Source organism: Pleurodeles waltl, chromosome 10, assembly GCF_031143425.1.
Source record: "Pleurodeles waltl isolate 20211129_DDA chromosome 10, aPleWal1.hap1.20221129, whole genome shotgun sequence".
In the NCBI taxonomy this organism is placed as follows: domain Eukaryota; kingdom Metazoa; phylum Chordata; class Amphibia; order Caudata; family Salamandridae; genus Pleurodeles; species Pleurodeles waltl.
This window is the reverse complement of record NC_090449.1, coordinates 79,259,800-79,279,382: the sequence shown is the minus strand read 5'-3', so window position 1 is coordinate 79,279,382 and position 19,583 is coordinate 79,259,800. Positions and strand designations below refer to the sequence as shown.

Genomic DNA, 19,583 nt, shown 5'->3' with positions numbered 1-19,583 from the left:
CATTTACACCACTGCCAGTTATCCAACCATCTAGTGTTTTGACTGAGAAGTCAACAAAATCAACCCAGGTCTGGCTCGAGGATTTTTGAGCCCCCCTGAACCTAATCCTGTACTCCTCAGAGGAGAATCCAAAGCCCTCAATCAGGGTAGCCTTCATGAGGTCATAGGATTCTGCATCTTTACTAGAGAGTGTGAGGAGTCTATCCCCACTCTTTCCAGTGAACATTTCCCAAAGGAGAGCACCCCAGTGAGATCTGTTTACTTTTCTGGTTGCACAAGCCCTCTCAAAAGCTGTGAACCATTTGGTAATATCATCACCATCTTCATATTTTGTTACAATCCCTTTGGTGATTTCTAGGATGTCAGTATTTTCTATGCCCCTATTTATATTGCTGCCACCATAGATGGGAGCTAAACCCATCTCTTGTCTTTCCCTCTCTATGTCTAGGAGCTGTCTCTCCAAAGCCAATCTTTTGGCCATCCTGGCTATCATGAGGTCATCTTCATTGAGGCTGCCCTCAATGCTTCCAGAGTCTTGGGTCTCCTCTGTTGAGGAACCAGTCTCTCTGACTATTACTTGTGGAGTCAGGGTTTGAGAGACCCCGTTCTCCCTAATTAGGACAGGAGGGTGGGAATCAACCTCCTGGTCACCAATTTCCCCATCTAAAGGATTATCCTAAGAGGGGTGGTCCTTTGCAAACTCTGCCAAAAGCTCCTGGTGCCTTACTTTGGTAGGGTTGGACCCAGGCTTCCACAGGGGGTGACCAAAAGAAAGGGGTCACAAAGCCTCCTCAGGGGAAGAGTGTTGAGACATCCAAGGGAAAAAGTAAAAAGTATTCTACAGGGCCCGAAAAACCCACTAATTAGGGTGGGCCCAGAGCCTCTTCACAGTCCTCAAATGGGTATAAGGGTAAAAACTTTGATCCCAAGAAGGCCTGGTGTCGCATCTGTACTCAGTATGGACACCAAACTGGAGACAAGGCCTGTCCAAAGAAAAGTCCCACAACAAGTACTACTCCAGTTAGCACTGGAATAGCCAGTCTCCAGGTGGGATCAACAGTGTGCCCAGAGCAAATCAGGGTTCACACTGAAGCTACATTAGTCTCTGAGGGTGGGGTGGACCTAGCCACACTTGCTGCCTGGCCGCCTAACATGCAAAAATACAGGCAGCAGCTCTTAATCAATGGGACTAGAGTAGAAGCCCTGAGGGATACAGGTGCCAGTGTCACTATGGTGAAAGACAAACTGGTTTCCCCAGGATAGTACCTGGCTGGCCAGACATATCCAGTCACTAATTGTAGGAAAATGGCTCCCTGTTGCAGTTACCCCCCACTTTTTGCCTGATATTGATGCTGACTTGACTAAGAAGTGTGCTGGGACCCTGCTAACCAGGCCCCAGCACCAGTGTTCTTTCACTTATAATGTACCATTGTTTCCACAATTGGCACACCCCTGGCACACAGATAAGTCCCTTGTAAAAGGTACCAGTGGTACCAAGGGCCCTGTGACCAGGGAAGGTCCCTAAGGGCTGCAGAATATGTTGTGCCACCCTAAGGGACCCCTCACCTATCACATGCACACTGCCATTGTAGATTGTGTGTGTTGGTGAGGAGAAAAAGGCAAAGTCGACATGGCATCCCCCTCAGGATGCCATGCCCACAAAATACTGCCTGTGGCATAGGTAAGTCACCCCTCTAGCAGGCCTTAGAGCCCTAAGGTAGGGTGCACTATACCACAGGTGAGGGCATAGCTGCATGAGCAATATGCCCCTACAGTGTCAGAGTCTATTCTTAGACATTGTAAGTACAGTGTGGCCATATTAAGTATATGGTCTGGGAGTTTGCCAAAAACAAACTCCACAGCTCCATAATGGTTACACTGAATACTGGGAAGTTTGGTATCAAAGTTCTCAGAACAATAAACCCACACTGCTGCCAGTGTTGGATTTAATAACAAATGCACACAGAGGGCATCTTAGAGATGCCCCCTGTATTTTACCCAATCCTTCAGTGCAGGACTGACTGGTCTGTGCCAGACTGCTGCTGAGAAACGAGTTTCTGACCCCCTGGGGTGAACGCCTTTTTGAAACAAAGCCTGCACTGGGTGGAGATGCTTAACACCTCCCCCCTGCAGGAACTGTAACACCTAGCAAAGAGCCTCAAAGGCTCAAGCTTCGTGTTACAATGCCCCAGGGCTCTCCAGCTAGTGGAGATGCCCGCCCCCTGGACACAGCCCCCACTTTTGGTGGCAAGTCCAGGGGAGATAATGAGAAAAACAAGGCGGAGTCACCCACCAGTCAGGACAGCCCCTAATGTGTCCTGAGCTGAGGTGACCCCTGCCTTTAGAAACCCTCCATCCTGATTTTGGAGGATTCCCCCAATAGGAATAGGGATGTGCCCCCCTCCTCTCTGGGAGGAGGCACAAGGAGGGTGTAGCCCCCGTCAAGGACAGTAGCCATTGGCTACTGCCCTCCCAGACCTAAACACACACCTAAATTCAGTATTTAGGGGCACCCCAGAACCTAGGAAACTAGATTCCTGCAACCTGAAGAAACAAGAAGGACTGTTGACCTACAAGCCTGCAGAGAAGGAGGAAGACAACAACTGCTTTGGGCCCAGCCCTACCGGCCTGTCTCCAACTTCGCAAATCTGCAACCAGTGATGCCTCCAACAGGGACCAGCGACCTCTGAAGTCTCTGAGGACTGCCCTGGACTAAAGGACCAAGAAACTCCAGTGAGCAGCGGCCCTGCTCAAAACCAGCTACTTCTTTGCAACAAAGAATCAACCTCCAAAGACTGCACGTTTCCCGCCCGAATCGTGAGACTTCTCACTGTGCACCCAACGCCCCCGGCTCGAGATTCATGGAACCAACACCTCAGGGAGGACTCCCCGGCGACTGCGAGCCCGTGAGTAACCACAGACGACCCCCCTGAGCCCACACAGCGACGCCTGTAGAGAGAATCCATAGGCTCCCCCTGACCGCGACTGCCTGTAGCAAGGGACCCGACGCCTGGAACCAACACTGCACCCGTAGCCCCCAGGACCTGAAGGAACCGAACTTCGACGCAGGAGTGAGCCCCAGGCAACCCTCTGCCTAGCCCAGGTGGTGGCTGTCCCGAGAAGCCCCCGTGCCTGCTTGCACCACTAGAGTGACCCTCGGGTCCCTCCATTGTTTCCTACCTAAAACCCGACACCTGCTTTGCACACTGCACCCAGCCACCCCTGTACCGCTGAGGGTGTGTTTTTTGTGCCTACTTGTGTCCCCCCCCAGTGATCTACAAAACCCCCCTGACTCGCCCTGAGGACGCAGGTACTTACCTACTGGCAGACTGGAACCGGAGCACCCTTGTTCTTCATAGGCACCTATGTGTTTTGGACCCTCTTTTGACCTCTGCTCCTGTGGCCCTGTGTTGCTCACGCAGTAACTTTGGGGTTGCCTTGAACCCCCAACGGTGGGCTGCCTATGCCCAGGAACTTGAACTTGTAAGTGCCTGACTTACCTGAAAAACTAACCATTACTTACCTCCCCCATGAATTGTTGATTTTTGCACTGTGTCCACTTTGAGCTTATTGCCATTTTAACTAAAACTGTGCATGTTACAGCTCTAAATCAAAGTTCCTAACTTAACTGTGTAGAGTACCTTGCATTTTATATATTTACTTCAAATCTTGAAACGTGTGGTTCTAAAATAAATGAAGAAAAGATACATTTCTATATAAAAACTATTGGTCTGGAGTTAAGTCTTTGAGTGTGTGTTCCTCATTTATTGCCTGTGTGTGTACAACAGATGCTTAACACTACCCTCTGATAAGCCTACTGCTCGACCACACTACCACAAAATAGAGCATTAGAATTATCTAATTTTGCCACTGTCTTAGCTCTAAGGGGAACCCTTGGACTCTGTGCACACTATCTCTTACTTTGAGATAGTATATACAGAGGCAAATTCCTAAAGGGGTGAGTGCATTGGGCTGGGGTGAAGATGGAGGAAAGGCCAAGTTAGAGTCCAGTCTATTTGTCTCACAGGTGCAGTGTCCAAGGGGGCATAGGAAGAAAATAAGTTACTTACCTGTAACTGTAGTTCTCCAGTATTGGAATCTTTCATAGATTCACATGCTTGAATCATTCCCCGTCGTCGAGATGGGAGTCCCAGTACAATTTTCACAAGTAATGTTAAGACATATTAACAGAGCAAAAAAGGCCTTAGGCCTCTTCAATTTCACAGTCAATCAGAGTCATTTTGTGAAAAGGACCAAACCTGAGCCTCCACCAATCAGGCGATAGCACCGTTCCGAACCTCCTGAGAGAAGCTCCAGCACCTCAGATTTTCCAAGCACAAGTGCGTACAATATGTTAAACAGAGAAAGCAAGAAAGAGGTGAAGTGAGCTTCTCCGGGGAGGCGGGTGGGTCGCATGTGAATCTATGAAAGATTCCAATACTGGAGAACTACAGTTACAGGTAAGTAACTTATTTTCATAGATTCACATGCTTGAATCAGAGTAGAGAGCAATAACTATGCACATTGTAATATGACAACACCTCTAATACAAAAAACTCTTTGACCCTCAAAACCTTATTATCATCTTGCATATAATATGCATCTATATAAGTATACACACATATATATATATATATATATATCCATACGCATACACATATATATATATATCACATACATACATATATATAGATATACATGTACAAATACATGACGAAATACCAAGAGACACAGTAAAAAGAGATTATAATAAGACACTACTGTAACATGACCTTTGTCTTCAAACCCATTTACTTATGTGTTTGTCATAACATTCTTTTATCTTTGTATACATTTCTGTTTTTCTTTTTTTTTTTTGAAATATAAACAATGTGCATACCTGTTCTAGGATGGAGGGATGTAGGAGAAATGGCTCAACATCAGCTGAAGAGATTCCTGAGAACCGCTTGGCCTACTGCTACCTCTCCCTGAGATAGAGAGTCCAAACAATAGTGCTTCGTGAAAGTATGACAGCTCTTCCATGTTGCTGCCCTACAAATGTCTTGTATTGGCACTCCGGCAAACAGTGCCGCTGACTATGAAACTTTTCTCATAGAATGAGCATGCACAGATGATTGCAAAGGTTTGCCCGCTGCTTGATGGCAAAAGCGAATGGCTGAGGCGATCCATCTGGAAATACTCTCCTTGGATAGTGGGTACCCCTTCCTAGGAGCACTGTACGCTACAAATAACTGATTAGAGCGTCGAAAAGATTTAAGTCCTGTCCAAATAAAATGTAACACATCTTTTAACGTCTAAGGAGTGTAATGCCCTCCCCGCCGGAGTTGATGGATGAGGAAAAAAAGATTTGAAGACTAGAGGTTCGTTTATGTGAAAGTGTGACGGAACCTTTGGAATAAAATGTGGGTTAGAGCGCATTAGCAGTCTGCCGTGTTTAAGCTGCAGGAATGGCTCTTGGATGGAAATCGTTTGCACCCGCCTAGCTGATGTAAGAGCTACCAATAAGGCAACCTTCCACGACAAGAACTTGAGGGAAGCACGATGGATCGGCTCAGACGGATGCTTCATCAGTTGTGCCAAGACAATATTCAGATTCCACGAAGGAGGCGGTGGTCTGAAAGGAGGATAAACATTGAAAAGCCCCTTCAGAAATCTCTTAATCAGCCGAGAAGAGAAGAGTGAGGGTGTGTCATCTGAACGTCTGTATGCAGCTATAGCTGCTAAGTGAACTTTAATGGACGAGTGTGCTAGGCCAGATTGAGCTAGCTGTAAGAGATACAGCAATATTTCCTCTGGTGGTGAGACTAGAGCGTCAATCTGACGCTGATGACACAAGGCACAGAATCTTTTCCATTTACACTGATACGTCTTGTTAGTGCTATCCGCTCTGGCTTTTGACAAAATATCCCTGCAGTCCTCTGGGATATTCAATTGCGCGAACTCTCTTTGGTGAGGAGCCAGGCTGATAACCGCATTGACTGCGGATCGGGGTGCCGAACATGGCCGTTGTTCATTGTCAGTAATTGAGGTGATGGCTCCAGTGGAATATGAGGTTGATTGACAGAAGAAGTTCTGCGAACCAATGTTGACGCGGCCAGTACGGAGCTGTCAGTATCAGAGTGCACAGTTCTGATTTCATCTTCGTGAGGACCCTTGGGATCAACGGAATGGGAGGGAAGGCATAAGCAAAGATGTCTGACCAGACTATCGAAAACGCATTCCCCCAAGATCCCTTCTGGTGATGCCAACTTGCGAAGAACTGGCATTTGGCGTTGTCTTTGTTCGCAAACAGGTTCCACAGGGAAAAAATACGGTTCAGTACTGTCTGGTCTAGCTCCCACTCGTGGCAGTCCGATTTCTGCCTGCTGAGTGCATCTGCTGTCTTGTTGTTTATTCCAGGCAAGTGTACCGCTGATAGTGTGATGCCTTGCTGCGAGGCCCAGTTCCAGATCGCTTGGGCTTCCCTGGAGAGAGTGAGAGATCTTGTGCCTTCTTGTTTGTTGAGATAGTGCATCGTAGTGCTGTTGTCCGTTCTTATTACCACTTGCGATCCCGAGGTCCTGGGGAGAAACGCTTGTAAGGCCAGGTGCACTGCCCTGAGTTCTAGCCAATTGATATGCATTGATGCCAGATGCAGTGGCCATTTTCCACTTATCTGCAGATCCCGTAACACCGCTCCCCAGCCTTCCAGTGAGGCATCCATTGTTATGGTCCACGGGGCTGGTTGTTGTAGAAATTAAAGGCTGATTGATAGATGATGCCTTTGAGACCACCATCTCAGAGTTCTGATCATTATCGGAGTTATTTGTATCCGGTCTTCGAAGGTGCCTGATACTTGGAGCCATTGACGATTAAGTTGCTCTTGTAAGGGGCGCATCTTCAACCGACACAGATGGACCAGAGGTATGCATGAAGATATCATGCCCAACAGCGATTTGAACAGACGGACAGTAACCATTCCTCTTCTCTGTATGGAACTTACTAGAGTCAGTAATCTTTGTTGCCTCTCTAACGTGGGACATGCCATGGCGGATTCTGTGTCCAGTCTTGCTCCTAGAAAGGTGATATTGCGTACTGGTAGAGGGTTGGACTTCTCCCAGTTGATTGTGAATCCGAGATTGGTTAGTAATGAAACACACTTTTTTGTGAACTTGTGCGCTCCTGCGTAAGTCTTTGCCTTTATCAACCAATCGTCTAAGTATGGAAAAACCTGGTGCTTTCTCCTTCTGAGAAAGGCTGCGACTGGCGCTAGACATTTGGTAAATATTCTTGGGGCTGATTTCAGTCCGAAAGGGAGGACACGGTATTGATAAGGGCTCCCGGCTATGGTGAATCTTAAGTATTTTCTGTGGGCAGGGTGGATGGGTATGTGGAAGTATGCGTCTGTCAGGTCTAGTGAAGACATAAAATCTCCCTGATTGAGACGCAGAAGGACGTCTTGCAGGCTGATCATTCGGAAAGATTGCTTTTTCAGGTATACATTTAGTTCCCTTAAATCGAGGATCGGCCTCCAATCCTTCCACTTTTTCCGAATGAGGAAGAACCTGGAATAAAATCCTGTTCCTCGTTGGGCCCGAGGCACCTTCTCTAAAGCTCCCTTGAGAAGCATCTTGTCGATCTCCTTTTTGAGTTGTTGAGGGTATCTTGAAGGAGTCCTGCGGGGAGGGTTGGAGGGAGGTATCTGGATAAATTCTAAAGTATGGCCCCGTTTCACTAATTGTAGGACCCACTTGTCTGATGTAATGGTTTGCCATTGACTGAGGAATAAAGATATCCTCCCGCCCAGAGTGACAGGAGGCGGACTGGACGTAGCCAGAGCCTTTAAAGCATCAGGTTCTACGAGCCGAATCGTTGGCTGGACGGGTTGAACGTGCACGGCCGGCAGGTCTACTATAGGCTGGTTGTGGCGGCTGCCTTTGCGAGTAGTATGGACGATATTGCAATGAAGATGATGGATAGGTGGAATATCTGTGTTGTTGATATCCCCCTCTGTATGAGGGTTGGCCACGCCCTCTAGGACGAAAGGACGATCTTCGATATTGCAGGGTCCCTAATGACCTTGCAGTGTCCGTGTCCATTTTGATTGATTGTAGGGCTTCATCGACATGTTTTCCAAATAGCAACTGGCCATCACAGGGTAAGTCCAGGATTTTATTTTGAACTTCTGGGTGAAACGAGGTGGCTTTAAGCCAGCCCTGTCTTCTTAGTACAGCTGCACCTGAGAGTTGTCTAAAAGCAGTGGTCGCTATATTCATTGCACAGTCTATAAGCTATGCAGGCGTGCGTTGACCTTCTTGTACCGTTTTATTTGCCTCCGATCTCGCATCCTCCGGCAGCTGGTTAATAAAAGGTGCAATGTCTGCCCAAAGCTGTCTGTCGAACCTAGCCAGAATAGCCAAAGAGTTGGCAGCTCTAACTACTAGGCTAGCCATAGAAGAAAACCTTTTCCCTATGTTATCTAGCCGCCTACCCTCCTTGTCTGGTGGTGCGGAAATCGGGGCAGAAGGATTCTTCGATCTTCTTTGAGCTGCCTGAGCTACTACTGAATCCGGAGGAGGATGTCCCGTTAAGCATGTTGGTGCATCATCAGGAGCTTTGTATTTTTTATCCAGACGTGGCAGTACTGCCGTGACTGTAGCCGGATTATTCATGACTTTAAGGCCCTCTTCCCACAGGTAGTTCACCATCGGGATAGATCGCACAGACTTCTGAAAGGGCTCTTTAAAATCGTACAGGAAACAGTCTGTTTGTTTAGTAGGTAACGGTAAGGCAAAACGCTTGGCTGCTCTCTCTAAAAGATTGTGAAATCCTCCAATGTCTTCTGGTGGGGATTCCACCTTCGATTGAGAAGGCGAAGAAGGAGCAGGGATAAGATATTCGTCCCACTCTGAGTGAGTGTCCATGAGCTCTCCTTCTTCCTGATCCCCTTCTGAGATGTCGGTGTCCTGAGGAATTGTCATGTCCGGAGTGGCCACATTTGTGAGATGTAAGGACGTTGGCCTCTGATGTGGAGTAGAAACACCATAAATAGGCAATGGAGGAGGTTGTTCTCCTTGAGGAGGAAACTTTCTGTTGTAATCCACTAACATCGCTCTAAGATCAGTAAGCAGGGAGGAAGGAATAAACGCTCCCTGTTGATATTGCTGTTGATCTGAGTAAAGCTGGGGATCATAAGCTTCTTCATATTCCTCTTCTTCCTGGTACTTTACATTCAATTCAGATGGACTGTGGGCTGTTCCAAAAGGCCCCTCGTCATCTGAGTCTTCGTCTCCCTCCAAAAGATGTACTGGCACAAGGGAGGACACCTTACAAGGTGATGTGTGGGTTGGCGTCAGCTTTTCTACACTTTTTAGATGTTTTTCCCTCGTCGACGGTGTCATTGACGACGTGTAAACAGAGTTCGTCATGGACGGTGCCGTCGACGCACGATTATTTTTATAGCAGAAAGTCTTGCCGACGAGTCTACCGTCGACGAAGTCGTTGACGACGGTAGGGCTGACACTGACATCAACGCCGTCGACGATGACTGGGTGTAGACGGTCGTCGACGCTGAAGTCGTCGCTGCAGTTCTCGTCAACGGTGGGGTACTTGTTCTCGTCGACGATGTCGCCGGCGGAGCCGTTGACGGTGTAAATCCAGAAGTAGAGGTTGTCGTCGGAAAGACACTCACCAACGGTACCGTCCACGGTGAATCCGTCGACTAAGCCTTTTTTCCAGTCACAGAGGATGGTTTCTTGAAAGGCACAGATGGTGAAACAGATGAAGACTTTCTGTGCCTCTCAGCACTGGAAGAATGTCTTTTCCCCTCTTTACTGGAAAGCTTCTTTGGGGAAGAAGATGGGCTGCGACCCTTATAAGACCCTGGAGTAGTCTTTTTGAGGGCCTTTCTTGAGAGTTGTGAGGGAGATCTAGAGCGTGATCTCGCCCTTTTAGATGATCTCTTAGATGTTGATGATTCCTCACTCTCGAAATCAGAAACTGGATCCTTCCTATGTTTTAGTTTCTGCAGCCATATTAATACTCTGCCTTCCCTGTCTTTTAGGTTTTAGAAGAAAAAGTACGGCAAAACTTACAGTCTTTGGCTGAATGATCTGGGTACAGGCAGTAAATGAAGTCTTGGTGAGGGTCTTCAGAATGAAGCCTTTCCTTCCCACAAGTCTTGCAGTCTCTGAAGAGACCCTTCTTCTCCTTGTCAGACATAGTTGAAGGTAGCTGACAAATCCAATTAAATAAGTTTCTCTGAGAGAAAATAGTTGAAAAAAAGGTGTGAAGAAAGAGCAGAGCTCTGAGGAGACTCCCTAGCACGATGTGCGGTAGAAAATCTGAGGGTAAGGGGAGCAATGGCAGTTCAAGGTGGACAGGGTGACAGAGTAGGACACAAGGGTGACATTCAGGAGTGTTGTATTTCCTGGAGGGGTCTTGACAATAGTCTCTGGCTTCTGCCTGGATCGTAGAGAACGTTTGTGGGGTGGTTCTCCTTCTGCAGGGAGAGGGGTGCTGCTGGCCTGTTGGTCCTGTGGTGAGGCCTCCTGTCCACTAGCAACAGCGGAGGTGGAAGGCTGTTCAGTGGTTTGGCTATTGTCAGGGGCCCGGTGGTGTGCCACTGCCTCCTCCATAGTGTTGGCCATGTCTGCCAGCACCCCTGCAATGGAGTCCAGGGTGCTGTTGATGTCCTTCAATTCCTCCATGATCCCCAGGTACTGTCCCTCCTGCAGCCGCATGTTCTCCTGTAACTTGTCCAGTATCTGGCCCAGCGTATCCTGGGAATGTTGGTATGCTCCCAGGATTGCGGTGAGTGGCTGCTGGAGGATTGGTTCCCTGGGCCTGTCCTCCCCCTGTCGCACAGCAGTCCTCCCAGCTTTCCTGTTGTCCTGTGCCTCTGTCCCCTGAACCGTGGGCCCACTGCCACTGACCATAGGTCCCTGATCGTCCTGTGTTTGTGGGGTACCCTGGTGTCCCTGTAGTGGTGGGCACACTGATGACTGATGTGTCCTGGGGACTGAGGTATGGGCCCGCTGGGTGGGTGGTGTGCTGGTGTTTTCTGAGGGGGGCGGCTCTGTGGTGGTGTGTGACTGTGCCTGGGTAACCGACTGTCCGGAGGTCCCGATGGGCCAGGTTGGTCATCCAGATCCAGGTGAGCTGAGCTGCTGTCATCACTGTGGGGCTCTTCTGGGGGGGACTGGATGTTGCTGGCACCTCTTCGCCTGTGACATAGGCTACGTTACCTGTGGGGATGTAAACACAGTGTTATTCTTTCTGTGTGTGACATCATGTGCATGGGTGTGTTGCCCTCCATGGTTGTTATTGCCCTGGCAGCTTAGCCTTGTGTGAGCTGTTATTTGGTGTGCTAGGTGATTCTCCATAGTGTGCATGCTGTGGTGATAGGTGTTCCTGCAGGTCTGTGATGAGTGTCCATGCATTGGTGTTACATGCAGGGCTTGGTATTGGGATGAGTGGGTCGTGATGGTGGGGTATGTGGGAGGTGGTGGAGTGATGGGAGTGATGGTAAAGGTGGGGGTATGTGATGGCATGCAGGCAGGGGGGTGATAGTAATAGAGAGTTGACTTACCAGAGTCCAGTCCTCCTCCTACTTCTGCCATGCCCTCAGGAGGCATGATTGCCAAGACTTACTCCTCCCATGTTGTTAGTTGTGGGGGAGGAGGTGAGGGTCCACCGCCAGTCCTCTGTACAGGCAGTTGGTGTCTTGCCGCTATGGAACGCACCTTCTTCTGTAGGCCGTTCCACCTCTTTCTGATGTCATCCCTTGTTCTGGGGTGCTGTCCCACACCGTTGACCCTGTCCACGATTCTCTGCCATAGCTCCATCTTCTTAGCAATTGATATCTGCTGCACCTGTGATCCAAATAGCTGTGGCTCTACCCGCAGGATTTCCTCCACTATGACCCTTAGCTCCTCCTCAGAGAACCTGGGGTTTCGTTGTGGTACCATGGGTGTGGTGTGAGTGGTGAGGGTGTGTAGGGGTATGTGTTTGGGTGTGTGATGTGGGGTGCGTGGATGGTGTATAGGTGATGGTAGTATGTGGCTCTGGTCTTGTCTGTGGTCATTGTGTCTGTCTCGTGCCAATGGTTTGTAATGGTAAAGGGTTGTGGGTAGTGTGGATGTGTGTTTTATAGTGGTGTGTGTATGTGTGTCAGGTGTGTGTAGTTTGAATTGTCCAATGTGGTGTTGTATTGTTTGGGTGTGTGTATTTTGAGCGCAGAGGTATGTACCACCAATGGTTTAGCGCCATTGAATGTCTGCCATGGTGATTCGTGGGTCATAATGTTGTGGGTGTAGTTCTGTTGGCGTAACGGTGCAAGTTTTGCTACTGCCAGTTTATCACTGACCTTTGCGCTGGCGGACTCCTGTGTGTGACTGTATAGTGACAGATTGGTATGTGTGTGTCATAATGTGGTTGGCGGTTATCCGCCGTGGCGGCGTTATGTTGGTGTCAGTTGGCATGGCGGTAAGAAGGATTTACCGCCAATGTCATAATGAGGGCCTAAGATTTTATGCTGTGTGTGTGTCACAAAACTGACACAAATCAACACAAGATCTTTATTTTACCTATTTACTTTCCAGCCTAAAACCTGTTTTGCGCTGTACATTATCCTAAAAGTAATGCAAAGCAGTGCAAAGCATTGCTTTGCGTAACTTAGCCCCAAAGGGGTGTTACATGGATGGATGGTACATGAGCATTCCCACTCAACCACCCATGTCCTTTGTCGCAAAACCCTATCTAAAAACAATAGCAGACAGAGTTTTGCACCAAAAGTTAACACCATGTGAAAGCAGGTGTTGAAAGGAGAAATGTTCTCATTTATCCTTTCTTTTCCAACTTAGCATGTGTGCTGCACTGTGCAGCACACATACAACGTAGGTAAAGTTTTAAAGTGTGTCTACTCGTAGTATTTTGTACTGGAAGGGTGCCCTCCCTGTATATAACCTATGCTAGACTCATGCACACACATTTGCACTACGGTGCAAAGGTGTGTTCGTGGTGTACGGCAGCAGAGTTCTGTGCTGGCGCTAGGGAGAGGGGAAGAAAGTGCCATATTTCTGTAATATGACAGTCTCTTGCTCTCTCCTCATGCTGCACAGCGCAGATTTTTTGCCTGCAGTGCTGCCTGAGAATCTAGTAAATATGGCCTGAGAGTCAAACCGCCGACCTCCATGAAGCCAAGCAAAGCTGCAGAAGACTTGAATGAAAGTGGCGCCAAGATCAGACTCTGGACAACCTCACAGCCTTCAAAAACGCCATCTGCAGACACCAATAACTCATCCGAGCCGCCAAGAGAACTGCCTTCAAAGACCGAATCAACAACAACGCACACAGCCACAAGGAGCTCTTCAACGCCGAGAAGGAACTCTCCAACCCCAGCTCCAACGCCAACGACATCCCGCCATCCCAAGACCTCTGCGACTCCCTAGCCTCCTACTTCCACCGCAAGATTGCAGACATCCAGGACAGCTTCAGCAACCAGACCCTCCCCGGCAATTACCAACACCACAGATTCACCGCCGCCCAACCTCCTGCTCTCCTGGACCCCAGACAATGACAACAACACCATCAGAATCATGACCACCTTCCACTCCGGCTCCCCATCTGACCCCTGCCCTCAGCATATCCTCAACAAAGCAAGCTCTGTCATCGCACCCCAACTACGAAAGATCATCAACAGCTCCTTCGAATCCGCCACCTTCCCGGAGTGCTGGAAACACACCAAGATCAACGCCCTCCTCAAAAAAAAACAAGGCAGACCCAAAGGACCTCAAGAATGTCTGGCTATTCTCCCTGCTCCCCTTCCCGGCAAAAGTAATCGAGAAAAGCTGTCAACAGACAACTAATCCCGCTTCCTCGAGGAGAACCGCACCCTGGACCCTTCCTAATCCGGATTCTGCAGCAACCACAGCACCGAAACCGTCCTCATCGCCGCCACCAATGACATCAGAACCATACTGGACAGCGGCAAACCGTGGCCCTCATACTCCTGGACCTCTCGGCCACGTTCAACACCGTCTGCCACTACACCCTACGCTCACACCTCAGCAATGTTGGAATCCGCAAAAGAGCCCTGGACTGGGTCATCTCCTTTCTCACCGGCAGAACCCAGAGAGTCCGCCTCCCCCCATTCCACTCAGACGGCACTGAAATCATCTGCGGCATACCCCAGGGTTCATCCCTCAGCCCGACCCTCTTCAACGTCTACATGACCTCGCCTGCAAACATCGCCCGATCCCACAACCTCAACATCATCTCATACGCTGACGACACCCAGCTGATCCTTTCCCTCACCAAGGACTCCACCAAGACCTACCTCCACGAAGGAATGAAGGCCATCGCCGAATGGATGAAGAGCAGCTGCCTCAAACTCAATTCCGACAAGATGGAAGTCCTCATCTTCGGCTCCACCCCTTCCGCATGGGATGACTCCTGGTGGCCTGCCACTCTCTGAGCCGCTCCAACTCCCACCGACCATGCACGAAACATAGAATTCATCTTGGACCCCTCACTATCCATGATCCAGCAAGTCAACCCCATCTCCTGCTACTGCTTCAACACCCTCCGCATGCGCCGAAAGATCTACAAATGGATACCCACTGAAACTAGAACAGTCACTCAAGCCCTCGTAAGCAGCAAGGTGGACTATGGGAATGCACTCTACGCAGGAACCACGGGCAAACTCCAGAAGAGGCTGCAACGCATCCAGAACGCCTCCTCACGCCTCATCCTGGACATTCCCCGCCACTGCCACATAACAGACCACCTGAAAAACCTTCACTGGCTCCCAGTCAACAAGAGAATCATCTTCAAACTTCTCACCCACACTCACAAAGCACTGCACAACACCGGACCAGAATACCTCAACAGATGACTCTCCTTCTACACCCAACACAGCATCTCCGTTCTGCCGAATTCGCCCTCGCAACCATCCCACGCGTACGCAGATTACCAACCGGTGGATGATCATTCTCGCACCTCGCCGCCAAAATGTGGAACACTCTTCCCACCTACCTGTGCCAGACCAGAGACCTCCTTACCTTCAGGAAACTTCTCAAGACCTGGCTGTTCGAGCAGTAGCAACACATCTCCCCCCGTTCTACCCCCCTCCCATCCTCAGCACCTTGAGACCTTCACAGGTGAGTAGTGTGCTTTACAATTTCCGGATTGATTGATTGATTGAAAACATTGACAATATCATGTTACTGGGTTGGCAAAATAAACGTTTTAATAGCATTACAGTTGTAAAGTTCTGACAGTAAAGTGTTATGATGATAATATGTAAACCAACTTATCTGCTGCACCAATATATATATATATATATATTTATTTAAGTGCGATGTTCACTGAGGACTGAGCTACTCAACCAATTATTACACTACACATGGCTATTAAAAGATGTTTTGGAATAAGGGAAATCAAGAGGAAAACAGAAGTGACCTGCTGCATTGGCAGAGACCCTGATATAAAACACAATCACTGCTTGCCATTACTAGCGTCACTAGTAAGCGCATTAAAGTATAAGCATGTACTTACTCTTTTGTGTTTCCACTTACACAGTGCTAAAATGTACATATATTTTTAAATGTTTCTGCAGTTCTTTCCTGCTAATATAACTATTTAAGCACCAGAGACTGTAGTCCACTAGACAAATGTAAATTTTAAAGCAACTGTTTAGTCCAGGCTTTCAGGCAGGAATGTAAGGCCAGTGATTTAAAATCCTGCTTAATGGGAAGAATGCTATCTCACAACCTCCCATCTCCTCGGATAAAGTTTAGAGAATAAAAGAGATGTAGAGTTAATGGTTGGACAATTAGTCAAGTAGTCTACTGTTAGTTCCAGTTTTAATGGACAGTTATATGAAACTGACATAACTAATTTGATGTTCTACCTGCATGTTGAGAATTATCCATAGTGATGAATTGTGTTTTCTAATTCTTTAGCATTTCCTAATCAACAAATTAATTCTTCTTATGATTATTAGTATTATTGTTAATAAGAAGTTTTATACAGTACGCAGCTACCCACTTGGGGTTTCTGGCGCTTAAATGACAGGTCTGGTCTATCCAGGTCTCTCTAACTCAAAACAACCAGCCGTAATCCAATCTTGACATAATGAGTGCCTGAATAACTGTCCTTTAAGCTGAGAATCGGAGTAGCCAGATGCCTTTCCGCAGCCATTTCAGGACAGCAAAACAGGTGTCGGACACCTTCGCCACCAGGGGCTTCAAGGTCAGCTAGTCGTTCAACAGGAAACCAAGGTTCTTGACCTTAGGGTCTGCCTCCAGAAGAGGACCTAGGATTTCCGGCAAATGTGGGGGGCCCAAAAGTGATGGGTTCTTACCCAGCACCAGTACCTCAGTCTTGTCTGTGTTAAGTTTAACTGAATGGTTGTTCATCCACGTCGTGACCAAGCCCAAGCAGGAGTTTAAGGCCTCCGAGTTGCAGTTCTGAGCAGATGACAGGAAAAATGTTAGCTGTGTGCCATCTGCTTATGAAATAAAGTAAGGCCACAAATTTCTACCAAGTCAGCCAATTGGTGCACATAGATGTTAAATAGTGCCGGACTTAGAGCTAATCCTTCGGGAACTCCTGAAGTAAGGGTATGCCATTCGGAGGAGGCACTGACTGAGATCTCCTGATAACAATAATCCTTTAAGAAGGATGTCATCCAGGAAAGGGCTGCACCCTGCAGAACTAGATTGGCCTTCCTCTCTAAGAGAGTGACATGAAACACAGCGTCAAAGGCTGCTCTGCGAGCAAGTAGGATCAGCACGGACGTCTTGCCCACATCCAAGAGCCATCTAAGATGTTCTGTGGCTGCTAGAAGGGCAGATTCGGTGCTGTGTCCCATCCTAAACCCAGACTGGAAAGAGTGTAGGACAGTGGTTCCCAACCTTTTCACCTCTGTGGACCCCCACTTTATCATTAGTGGAGCCCGGGGACCCCCACTGCTTCATTTGTGGAATCTGGGGACCCCCCACTGAGTCATTACTGAAAGCTGGGCACCTAAAATGTCAATGTTATTTAATTTTCTAGGCAATCGCGGACCCCCTGAGGAGGCTTTGCGGACCCCCAGGGGTCCCCGGACCACAGGTTGGGAACCACTGGTGTAGGACATTCTGGTACACAATGAATGGAAAGACTTGTGTAGTATGTTCCTGTGAATTGAATCAATTTAAGGCATTTCCCCATGAAATACTTGGTATTGAACCAAGGACTGAATGTCATTTACAGAATGGATTGTAAAGATGCACGTCAGTTGTACCAGGTATCACAAGAGATGTGCTCGACATTGCCACCTGGTTGACATGACACTGATTCCTGACAATCTATTGCCTATTGCAGTTGTTTGGTGCGAGGCAACCTCTGCTGGGGGGCAAAGAGGGTCTTAATAACTCTGTTGTTATTTGTATTTGTAAAGCGCACTATCACTGGCACAGATAAGTGTGTGTGCCTAGCCTTACCTATGGTAGGTTGGTTAACTGAAAAGCCAAGACTTCAGCTTCTTGCAGGATTCAGGAAGAAATTGGGAGGCTCTGATGTGGAGTGAGAGGTTGTTCCAAGCTTTAGGATTGATGCAAGAAAATGCTGGTCCTCCTGATCTGGTTCTGTGTATGGGTGGGCTGTTGGCAAGTAGGAGTCTTGCTGAGCGAAGGTGTCTGGATGGATGGTGGAAAAAGATGTGACTGTTCATGTAGATGGGGCCTGGGCTGTGGAGTGCCTTGAATGTGTGTGAGGAGTTTGAATTCAGCACATTTGTGTATTGGTAGCCAGAGTAGCTCCCTGAGGTGTGGTGTGAGTTCTGTATGGGCGGTTGAGCCTGTTGGGTTCTGTATTGTCTGTAGTCTTCTAGTGAATTGCTTGGTGATCCCTTGGTGCAGAGGATGTACCCAGTCAAAATTGTTGGTGACGCTCCTTACGACTGGAGCTGTTCATGCAGTTCTTTAACCTCACTGAATTCTCAAATGCCTTGCCACACTCTGAAGAGACTTGACTTCCAACGCACATTCATGGGTCTTGGTAGATGCACATTTCAGTTGGCAAATTTGTAGGATTTACATTGCCACCTATACTCTGAGATGTAAGACTCACAGCTCTGCTGAACACCTGATACTGCATTTCAAGAGGGATCTGTTGCTTTCTTCATAGGACAACCATGCTGATAATTTATAGGAATTTGTTAGGAATCATCTGTCCTGGTGCTAATGCTTGTCCTTGTGAAATTACACTTACCTTGTAATTAGGGACGCTGGAAAGCATTTCCTTCTACAGGTAATACATGTGTTTGAAAATCTATATCTAGTAAAGCTATTTCATACTCTGAGATAAAAAATATGGATCTATCCATTCTTGCACATTTTTGCAGAACATGTAACAACTATTCTTCATTGATTTGTAAACACACACACCATTTTAACCAGATGTTTTAATAATAAAAAATGATTAAAACTTACAATTTACAGCTGATTCTTTTAATTGTTCATCATTGTCTTCATTGAAGGCTCCTGTGAATGCACATTCCCTTGAAAAGTTTAACAGCATTTTTGCTTCTTGTGTTTCTAGTGCAAACAAAAGGGAACATAAAAATTAAAAGGGAACTGAGATGGTAGAAATGCGCATCTTGTTTGAGATTTTATACAAATAAAAATAGCGATGCGTACAGGAATATATTAGCTCGCCTTTGTTATAGATGCAGTGTATGATAAGTCAAATGCTTCCATACATTCATCCTTCAACATTTTTTGTTCCCTGTTAACAACACAAACATACTAAAAAGCACTCTTAAAATGAAGTTATGTTTAGGAAAAAAAATGAAAATCATTCAGATTTGTCAGTTATGAAAAACATAACTTACAACCCTGCCATTCACTGTCATGACACCCCCCCAGGACACTTCAAATGAAATCAGCAGTGCTCAGCGGGGGCTGGCCACAGGCAGCATGCACAAGCTTCTACTTGCACAATCATCGCTGTACTGCATAACAGACGTACATGAATTTAGCCAAGCTCTTTGGGATCTGGGTGTAAGCCCTACATTAACCCTTTTGCCACTGAACCAGTTACATACGACTTTCACCAGGGTACGTATATTGTGAGTGTAGGTCCTGCTCGTGTCCAGGCCCTGCGATTGCATTTGTGCCACTGAACCAGCTGTGCATGGCGTTCGGATGTGTATAGTGTGCTTCGAGGCCAGGTCCTGATCCTGTCTGCATGCCACCAAACCTTTTGGCAGAGTACAACATGTCAGGCACTGAGCTAGCTTGGCACCTGAGTGCTCATTGAGCATGGTCCCTGTCATGCATAGTTGCATTTTATTGTGCACACTTACTGGTGAATAGGGAGGTGACCTAGCTGAAGGTTAAGTTTCAGGATCGTTGAGGATACTCTTTTGACATTTGCAGAAATATATACTGTACCTCTACACAAAAGATAAAGACACTTTACCTTCGTTAACAATCTTTTTGGTGGATATTCTACCTACCTGCAGATCCTTTAACTGTAGAATAATCCCAATTGTTGGACTTGCCTGTCTCTGCAGAGCCACCCTAAAACATTTTGCCTTCATTCCTTATGTTTTA

At 47.5% G+C, this 19,583-nt stretch overlaps 1 protein-coding gene across 1 annotated transcript in view; it reads right to left on the bottom strand.

Moving 5' to 3' along the window:
* MEIOB (meiosis specific with OB-fold) overlaps window positions 1-19,583 on the bottom strand; it is a 564,292-nt gene that overhangs the window by 207,676 nt on the left and 337,033 nt on the right. The window contains exon 8 of the mRNA XM_069212275.1: window positions 18,459-18,563. Coding sequence (XP_069068376.1) covers window positions 18,459-18,563 — 105 coding nt within the window. The remainder of the gene's footprint in view (window positions 1-18,458; window positions 18,564-19,583) is intronic.